At 50.9% G+C, this 9,053-nt stretch overlaps 1 protein-coding gene across 5 annotated transcripts in view; it reads right to left on the bottom strand.

Moving 5' to 3' along the window:
• The window catches only part of Traf3ip1 (TRAF3 interacting protein 1), a 34,620-nt gene extending 27,535 nt beyond the window's left edge, over positions 1–7,085 (bottom strand). For 4 of the 5 annotated variants that reach the window (XM_021173525.1, XM_021173538.1, XM_021173531.1 and 1 more), the window contains exons 1-5: positions 6,871–7,076; positions 3,742–3,810; positions 2,084–2,245; positions 817–954; positions 303–722 (exon numbers count right to left, since the gene is read on the bottom strand). In XM_021173525.1, coding sequence (XP_021029184.1) covers positions 303–722; positions 817–954; positions 2,084–2,245; positions 3,742–3,810; positions 6,871–6,993 — 912 coding nt within the window. In that variant the 5' untranslated portion in view covers positions 6,994–7,076. Of the gene's footprint in view, positions 1–302; positions 723–816; positions 955–2,083; positions 2,246–3,741; positions 3,811–6,870 lie in introns of all 5 variants that reach the window. The other variant, XM_021173550.1, reaches the window with a different exon arrangement.
• Positions 7,086–9,053: the final 1,968 nt, after the last annotated feature.

Here is a 9,053-nt window from a genome sequence, read left to right as displayed (position 1 = left end):
AGATGCTGTTTTACACAGCACACTCTCCATGAACAGGCATCGGAGCTAGAGGGATAGCTCAGGGTTAGGAGTACTGGCTGCTCCTGCAGAGGGCCTGGGCTCGGTTCCCAGCATCCACACAGTAGCTCAGGACCTCCTCTAACTCCAGCACCAGGGGATGGATATGATGCTCTCTTCTAGCCCCCAGGGCCTCCTGCACATACATGGTGCACACACATTCATCCAAGCACACACATAAACATAAGAATAATGAATAAATAAATCTGAAAGAAAAAAAAAGGGCATCTTGATGGTGACCATGCCTTTTTCTCTGGCTTGTCTGCATCTCTGCTTTTCTCCCTGTCAGGATCCCGGGTATGTTCTCCATTCTTCGATTTCCGCCGTTCCCGGTCTTTTCCCTTGTCACGGTCTCGGTCTCGGTCTCGGTCTCGGTCCTTCACCCTCTCTTTTTCTTTCCCGCCCTCGCTCCTCCTGTCCCTTTCTGCCTCTCTGTCCCGGTCTCTGTTGTTTCTGTCCCTGTCCTTGGCCCGTGCTCGGGCTTTCTCTCGCTCTCCGTCTCTGTTTCTGTCCCTGTCGGGGTCTCTGTGCCGGTCTCTGTCGGCCTCCTTGGCCTTCTCCTTGTCCCTCTCCTTCTCCCGAGGCTTGCTGTCTTCCTTCAGTTCCTCCTTCTGTTTGTGCTCTGCACTTGTGCTTCTCTCCTTGGCCTCAGAGCTTCGTTTATCCTGAAGGAAAGCATACAGACATGCCCATCACTTTGAATATCTGACTTTAGTTACACAGACTCGCCGTGTCAGAGATGTGCATCCTACAGCTCACCTCTTTGTGTGTTCTGGACTCTTCCTCCTTCCCACTCTTGTTGTTAGGCTCTTGTGCTTTCGACGTCCGCTGGGCCCGCCCTCTCGCGTCTCCCTTGTCCCCAGCTAAGACTCTCTTCACTGCCTCATCACTGGAGAGCTGGTTGGCCATGCCAGGGAAGGGAAAATGATGTTAGCAAGAACACACACTGCAAACAGAGCACTCAGAGACAGCTCGTTACAGAGTTCTCCCTACCATGAAAGGCATTTGGAGATAAACTAGTAAGCAAAACTGTCAGTGACAAAGCACAATGTTTGAGCACCATTACTAATGACACTGAAGCTAATGATTCTGTCACCCCTCTCTCCAAATGTTAGTGTGGCCATGCATGGGGCTCTAGGAACCCACACTGCACTACAGTGCCATCAAACAGAACCCCAGGATCTAATGAGCACACATCAGTTAATATAGCTATTACAAAGGAAATGTTAAAGTTACAGGCATAGCGAGGGAGCTGTGGAGCCTGTGACCCACTGGGGATGTTTGCTCCGGCAAACAGCGTGGTGCTCCTCCCACTGGGGCGCGCACACACTAATCAGCATGACCCAGCCACAGCACTCCTGGGCTTACACCACAAGAATTAAAAGCTGGTCTAAAGGGGCAGTGGCACTCTGCACTCAGAGTGGCATGACCTATGACAGCCAGAATGTGGAAGCAACACAGATGTCCCTTAACAGACAAATGGATAAACAATGTGGTCTATACACACAGCAGAGTACTGCTAACTAAGCGGGGAGCAAACTGCCCCGGGGTACACTGTGAATGGCCTGAAGACTCCATGCTAGTGCCATGCTACCTCACACATGGAGTGCCACATGTCATACCTACAGCAGCAGGGGAGAGGCTGTTACGGAGTGGGGGGTCAGGGGTGTGGGTACAGAGAGTGAGTTTTGCAAATGAAGAGCGGACCACAGTAGAGATGGTCACACATCGCTAATGTTTTCAAACTATAAAACTTATACCGCCTGAGATAACTGTTACCTGGATTTACACAACAGAAAACTACCTCAAGCCCCATCAAAACCAGCTCCTGGCTCCCGCATCCTCCCTCACAGCCCCCAGGGGACTGAGCAGCTCTCTGTGGCGGTCCTGACCACTCCCACCCCTGCGTCACAGGCTCCACAAGCATGAACACACCAAAACACTAGGAAAGCCTTCCACACCAGCTCTGCAGGTCCAGGACACGCTGCCTGCCAGGCAGGGCTTCCAAAGGCCGGCTTCCACCCACCTTGCTGAGGCAGCACTTGCCAATCAATTGAAGCAGCTCATTGGTTCTTTCAGGTTCGTGCCCAGCCACAATTCTAGCTGGTTTTGCTGCCAAGGGTTCTCCTGACACCATCATAACCACATCTATGGCCTTCTGTAAGAAGCTAATTTTTGCATCTTTATCCTGAAATATTTCCACATAAAAGACAAACATTAAAATAAAAACTTTGGGGCTGGATAAATGGCTCTTATGGTAATTAAAAGTATACAGTACTGTTACAGAGGACCCAAGGTTCAGTTCTCAGCATCACATCAGGGATTCATAAGCATCTAGAACTCCAGCTCAAGGGGATCTGACATCCTGTTTTGGACTCCACAGTCACTGCACTCACATTAACATATACATGGACATACACACGTAGTTTTGTTTTGTTTTTTTCTTTAAAAGGAAGCCAAGAACTCAGAGGGAGACAGTGTACGTAACACCAGAGGACTTGGAGGAAGGCAGTGGTGGGTGCATATGATCAAATACACTGCATTAATGTGTGAGATTTTCAAAAACCAAAAATGTTTTAAAATAAAATTTTAATTTCAATATATTCAATAGGCCCAGAATATTCAATATATTCAATGGGCCCAGAATAGTGCCTTTTATATGAAAAACTATTTTTAGATGTATGACAAATTCAGAACTTCTGACTTTTCACAACCTTTATAAACTTTCATTTTCTTACAACAAAATCTCCTCATTCAAGCTTTCAATGCCAATAATGGGATAGCATTAACCTAAAAAACAATCTGGTTTGGGCATGTGTTTCTGAGACATGATCTGTGTGGCCTAGGCTTGCTTCAAACTCATGACTCTCATGTCTCCGTCTCCGGAGTGCTAGTGCACCATCATGACCGGGCCCTGACCCTGATTTACTTCTGCTTTTTGAGTAGGGTCTTGCAGGCTTGACTGTGGCGCTCACTGTGTAGTCTCTGCTGGCCTTGAACTTGCAGGGGTCCCCCTGATTTAGTCACCTGAGTGTTGGGCTTATAGCTATGCATCCCCACACCTGGTTGTAATACTGCTTTTTTTTACATTTCTGTATGTATAGATGTATAGACGTGTGTGCATGCATATACATGTGGTTGTAAGGGTAGGGACTGTTGCACACACACATACATGTGTGTGTTCATGTGAAGGAAGAGATCCACCTCAGGTATCCATCACTCCTTGGGACACCATCTATTTGGTGTTTTGAGACAAAGTCTCTGTCTGAGTCCTAAAGCTCACCTATTTCCCTAGGCTACCTGGTCAGCAAGTCCTCGCCAGCTCTGGGGTCACAGAAGGCACCATCACAGTCAGCTTTTCACATAAGAGCTAAGGGGTATAACTCAGGTCTGCATGCTTGCTTGGCAAACCCTTTACCAGCTCTCTCCAGCCCTTAATTTTGCTTTTCAGTAGATAAGTCTAGCACAGCAAGCAGTTGCCACACATGAGATGAAACAAGAGTGGGTACACATAACTCAGGAATCAACCAGCCTTGTATTCCACCCACCCATCAGCATAGACATGATACACACACATACACACACACACACACACACACACACACACACGAGTGTGCAGCCTGTAAAATGTGCTCTACTCTGTAAGGCAAGAGTGTGGAGAAAGGGAACACACAGCAGACCTACCTTGACATTTTCTGACTTCATCTCAGCATCTGTGTAGAGGCCCTTCATGAAGCCAGTTATCCTAATCACCTGCCAAACACAGAAAGGGACCGTCATACACACCTCGCTCCGCAGCCCCTTCACTGACCTCATCCACTGAACCCCGCTCTCAGGAGAGGTCAGGACAGTCCATACCTACAGCCCTAATCACTTCATCTCCTGCCTCAACAAGGGTTTGATGCCCACTAAATGCAGGGCCTGGGCTTCAGAGGACGGCCAAGACTATCATCACTGAGCAGGAGCTGGGAGGTTCTCAGTGGGGGAGGTGGGGTCAAGAGATGCTGCAACAGCACCCCACTGAGGCCAGAGACTGGCAGGGAAGAGCTGGGAAGCACATACCAAACAAAAGAAAACCACCAGCAAGTCCAGGCCAACAGGGATGAAAGCCACATAGGGTGGTGGGAGCCTGAACCTGGGGCCACGATGGCCTGACTTCAGTCCCTTTGCAGCAACTTGGGACCAGAGGCCCAGGCACTCCAAGGAGACACAAACAGCTTTTATCTAGCAGAGGGCCTGACCACACAACCCTTCCCCAGTGCACTCAGACCAAGCCAGGGGAACGGACTCCAGAAAGAAAAGGAGCTACTTAGCCTGGGTATCTGAAACCAGGAGTTCCCAACGAGTCCCTCATTTCTACCATCATGGAGTGTTCCCCATCCAATCACAGGTGTTCTCTTCCCACAGTGCCTCCTCCCACAAGTAACCTGTAGCCCTAGTTACCCCTACAGAAGGACAATAATTTTCTGTTCCTCCATGACCCTGCATCCAGCCAGGGTCCTGGATTCTCAAAAGTACATGTTGCTAAAAAAATCAGTAAGACGGGTAACAGGAAGAAAAAAAGGACACCAAGAATGTAAATGTGGTGCTTAGAGAGGACTCATATGACCAGACTTGTGGTACATAGTAACATGTTACCATGGGTACAGGAGGCAGGCTTTAAAAACAGCAGCAAGACATCCCCATGTGAATGTCACTCCTCTGGGATGGGGCTACAGTCACTTTGGCAACATCGTTCTAATCATTAATTAATCTAGAAGAGTCCATCTCACAACAAACTTCAGGAGAAATACATTGCTGGGCTGGCCTGGGCTGTTTTTTTGAGGAGACAGCTGGCTGGCACACAGACCACCAGAGCATCCCAATCTAACATTCCTGAAACTGACTTTGCTCAGGTTTCCCCAAGACACTGGCAGTTTAAATTGTGAGCAGCAACTGTGACAAGAGACATTCGTGTCTGAATGTCGGCTTGATGAAGAAACAGCTGTAGCTACCTCATGGAAGAGACTTGAATGCAGTATTCAGGGACAGTAAAGAGCCTTCAGGGAGGCTCTCTACCTCTGCTCTGAAAAAAACTTCCAAGCACATCAACTCTGACACCCTTATCAAGGAGGTGACGGCTAATGTACGTACCTTCATACCAAAACAGACTGGCTTCACCACTGGATCCAGTAAAGTCTAAAAGAAAAGCAGCCCTCACTCCTCACCTGTCTACCTGTCAACAGTCATCTCCCACTTCTTTCCTCTTCCCTCCCATAAGCCCCACTCCGTTCCTGAGTGATTTGAGGCTGAGTGGCACTCCCCATACGCCATGGGCTGAGGGTACTAACAGAATAAAAACACAGGCTTAGCAGTCTCCACTGTGATAGGCCGGTGCCATGATGCCTGACTCTTCTTGACCCCTTCACTGTTGAAGAGTGGCAACTGCCTGCTTCCCAGGGCTCTCCACACCACCAGTCCCTTCCTCAGACCTTCCAGGATAGGCTACAAACGCCTCACAGACTGGGAGAGGAGACTACCAGGCGGCAGAGCCCCTTGGGATGTGGGTGGATTCCAGAGCATTTCTGGACACATGTAAGATTAACAGACAGGGCCATGTTCCGAGACAGTACCTATTACAAGCTAAGGTAGGAGGGCCAAAAGTAACGAGAAGGGTAGACTACAGTGCTCAACCTACTGAGACGAGAAAGTCTGAGGGTCAATACTGGTAGAGACCTTGAGCTCTGGACTTCTAAGTCCCAACCATACCTCAAGTTCCACAGCACCCTCTGGAGTACCATGCCCATTCTGTGTACCCCCTGCAGTGACACTCTTGGGGTTACCAAGAGCCCAGACAGACTCCACACAATTGTGACTGTTGTACAATGTTATGTACCTCATCCAATGCAGCTTCCTGGAGACTCACTAACAAATGGAAGACAAGCTCTAAAGAGACACATGGTAAGTGCTGGGGGTTGAGAGGAGTAAAGTAAGGCAGGTCCCAAGACCTAGTGGGCCTGGGAACCTAACATGAAAAGCACCACTGAAAGCTCAGAAAGGTCCCAGACAAGGACCTGCACCCTACCCAGGCCTCAAGTATAAGCACAGCCCCCAGAGCCCCAACATACCTCCAGCTCCTAACAGCAACTTGACCCTGAGCCTAGACCCTGTCCCGAGGCTCACCCTCAACAAACCGATGTCAGCCCGGGCCTCCACCTCCTCTCAGCCTCACCTTCTGGCTCCAGCACCCTAACCCACAGAGCTAGACTCTGACCCGGGCTTTCTATCTCCACCCAAACCACTAGACCAGCACCCGCTACTCTACCCTGACTCCAACTGGAACCTAACCCTGACCCTCACCTGGACCTGCACCTCCACCCCTCACCGCACTCTCAATCCAATCAGCACTCGGAGCCTGATTGTCACACAGACCTCACCATTGACCCTGATCCTCACCTTCATCTGAGACTAATCCTCATTCCGACCCAAACCCTGATTGGCATCCTACAACGCCCCTCACACTACCCGGTCCCTCAACGCGATCCTCACGCTACCTGGTCACTCGCCTTGATCCGGCCCTAATTCTGACTCTCACCCCGAAACGAATCCTACTCAGACGCGCACCCTACCTCGACTCTCACCCTACCCGGACCCTCACTCCGACACTCGCTCGGTCCCGCACTTAACCATAACCTTCAACACGGACCCTTACCCCCTTCCACACCCTACCCCAACCCTCAACCCGTCTCGCCACTACCCGGATCCTTAACCTGTCCCGCACTCTACCCCTACCCTCACCCCACCTCAACCTGACGCGCACCAGCCCGCGCCTACCTCGGTGATGATGTCGTGCAGGTAGCGGAACGGTGGCTTGTTGAGCAGCTTCTCGGTGAGCGGCGGCCTCCGGATCACCTTGCCCAGAGCCTCCTGCGTCCGCCGCACCACTGCGGCGTTCATGGCTCTGCCGCCCGCGACCGCTCGCGCCCCTCCTCGCGCGCCGCGCCTCTGCCCCGTGCCCCGAGATGCCCGCCGTCCCGGCGCGCCGGTCTCCCATCCCACAGTGCACCGCAGCTCGCCACCGCGCCTGCGCGTGCCACCAGCAGCCGGTCTCTAGGGCCGCGCGGCCTTGGCAACGGACGCGCGCCCGGCCCCGCCCATCCCCCCCTCTGGCCTCTCTAGCTGCTCTGGAGGACACACGCGCTCCGCCTCTGTGGCTGCTTGAACCTGAACCTAAACCTGCTCCGCCAGCCCGGCGCACCATAGGGCGCTGCACAGCACTGCCCAGAGACCTGGCATTCTGAGTGAGAAAAGAGCGACTATTTGATGTTTCTAAGGAGAGCATTTACAGTAACACCCACCAGGAAAATAACACTTCACATAAACTTGGAAAAGGGCTTGACTCCTTTCATCCCTTCATTCCTGTTCCCTGCCCAGCACCCTCTGCCTTAGGTAATCTTTAAGATGATGCCAAGGGGAAGGGTTGTGTCCTTCCACATTTTCTGTGCCCTTAGTTCATCAGGGCGGGCACAAAACTGTGAAGGAGCTAGGCCCTTAGGCTAGGATGCTGCAGCTGTCTGCTACACACACACACACACACACACACACACACACACACACTTCCCACCTCACCCTCACTGCCACCCGAGGCTATGCAGGAGATGCATCTACTGGATTAGATGCTGCTGCTGTGCCTGAGATCTGGAGGTCCTCCGCCCAAACTGACAGAACCCCAACTAGAACGTTGCCCCTGATCTCTCTACCATGGCTACACCCTGAGAGCCAGAATCTTCTTTAAGAGCCCTCTCACTCTGAGCCCCAGCTGGAGTTGGTCTCTGGGGAAATTCAGAGAGCAGAATTCAGAGAGCAGAGGTCCTGTCTCTAAACACTGCCCCTAAGAACATACCCACCTAGCTCCTACCCTAGAAAGTTCACTCTGAGCAGAATCCTGATGGAGGTGTGGAATGAAAGCTGGTGCCAGCAACTGGCTTGTCTGTGATGCTGGACCAGATGGTAGGAACACAGGGTATTACTTGGAAGATACCTCTGACCTTGGGAATTCTACTGAGGATCTAGAGCCTATGCCATACAACAAAGGGAAGGTGATTCTTTATCCTCTCACAGCTTGTGGAGGAGGGCAGAACAGTAAGTGGATCCAAGAACACACACACACACACACACATATACACACGGAGGCCAGAGTACAGGTTTTGGCTGCCTTTAGGAGTGCCAGCCACCAGAAGATCTTCAGTCTATCTGGGTATCAAAGTTTTTTAGAAGATCCAGGACAGCAAGTATTGTCAACCAACCCTCTGGGGACTGACCTAGGGTAGGCAACTTTGAAGAGTATAGTTCTATCTTCCAGAGCCTCACCCCTGCCCACCCCTCCATACTGAAGAAAGACATTCTTCAGGGGACAACATTCTGGTCACCAACAAAGCAGGTCCCAGAAGATGTAAGCAAGATATCTGGAACCCTGACCTCCCCAGGGGAAGGATGCAGAGGCCAGCATGGAGCCATCAGTCTTAGGGAGTCAGCAGAGTAGGGGCTACTAGCCTACATCACCCCCTGAGATGAGGGAGAGAGCAGGAAAGAGTCATTCACAGAAGAAGGTAGCTGATTAAGAATGGAAAGAGGTTTCTAACTCAAAAGCCTGGCAGGGGAGGCTTTCAACATGAACAGTTTCTGAGTGAATGAACGGAATAAGGATGGCTGTGACTCACCCCAGGAAACAGAAGCCACAAAGCAAAGTGGCTTCCAGGCCCTACCTCCCCCAACTGAGAGGCAAACATTCCCAGAGACAAACTGAACCTCACATCTGCTGAGAGCCCAGGATGTGGGTCAGGCTTAGCCAAGGGCCTGGATTTAGGTAGCAGGGAAGGAAGCAAGAGTCATGCAGAGATGATAAACCTATCTACTATCTATCTGCTCATCCACTCCATCTGAATTTCAGATAAAACAGTTTACCATAAATTTATAGCAGATAGGTTTTTTTCATTCTTTTATTTGAAAGTCAAAAC

The sequence above is a fragment of the Mus caroli genome, chromosome 1, assembly GCF_900094665.2.
Source record: "Mus caroli chromosome 1, CAROLI_EIJ_v1.1, whole genome shotgun sequence".
NCBI lineage: Eukaryota > Metazoa > Chordata > Mammalia > Rodentia > Muridae > Mus > Mus caroli.
The sequence above is the reverse complement of the archived record's forward strand: the minus strand, read 5'-3'. Positions and strand labels throughout refer to the sequence as shown.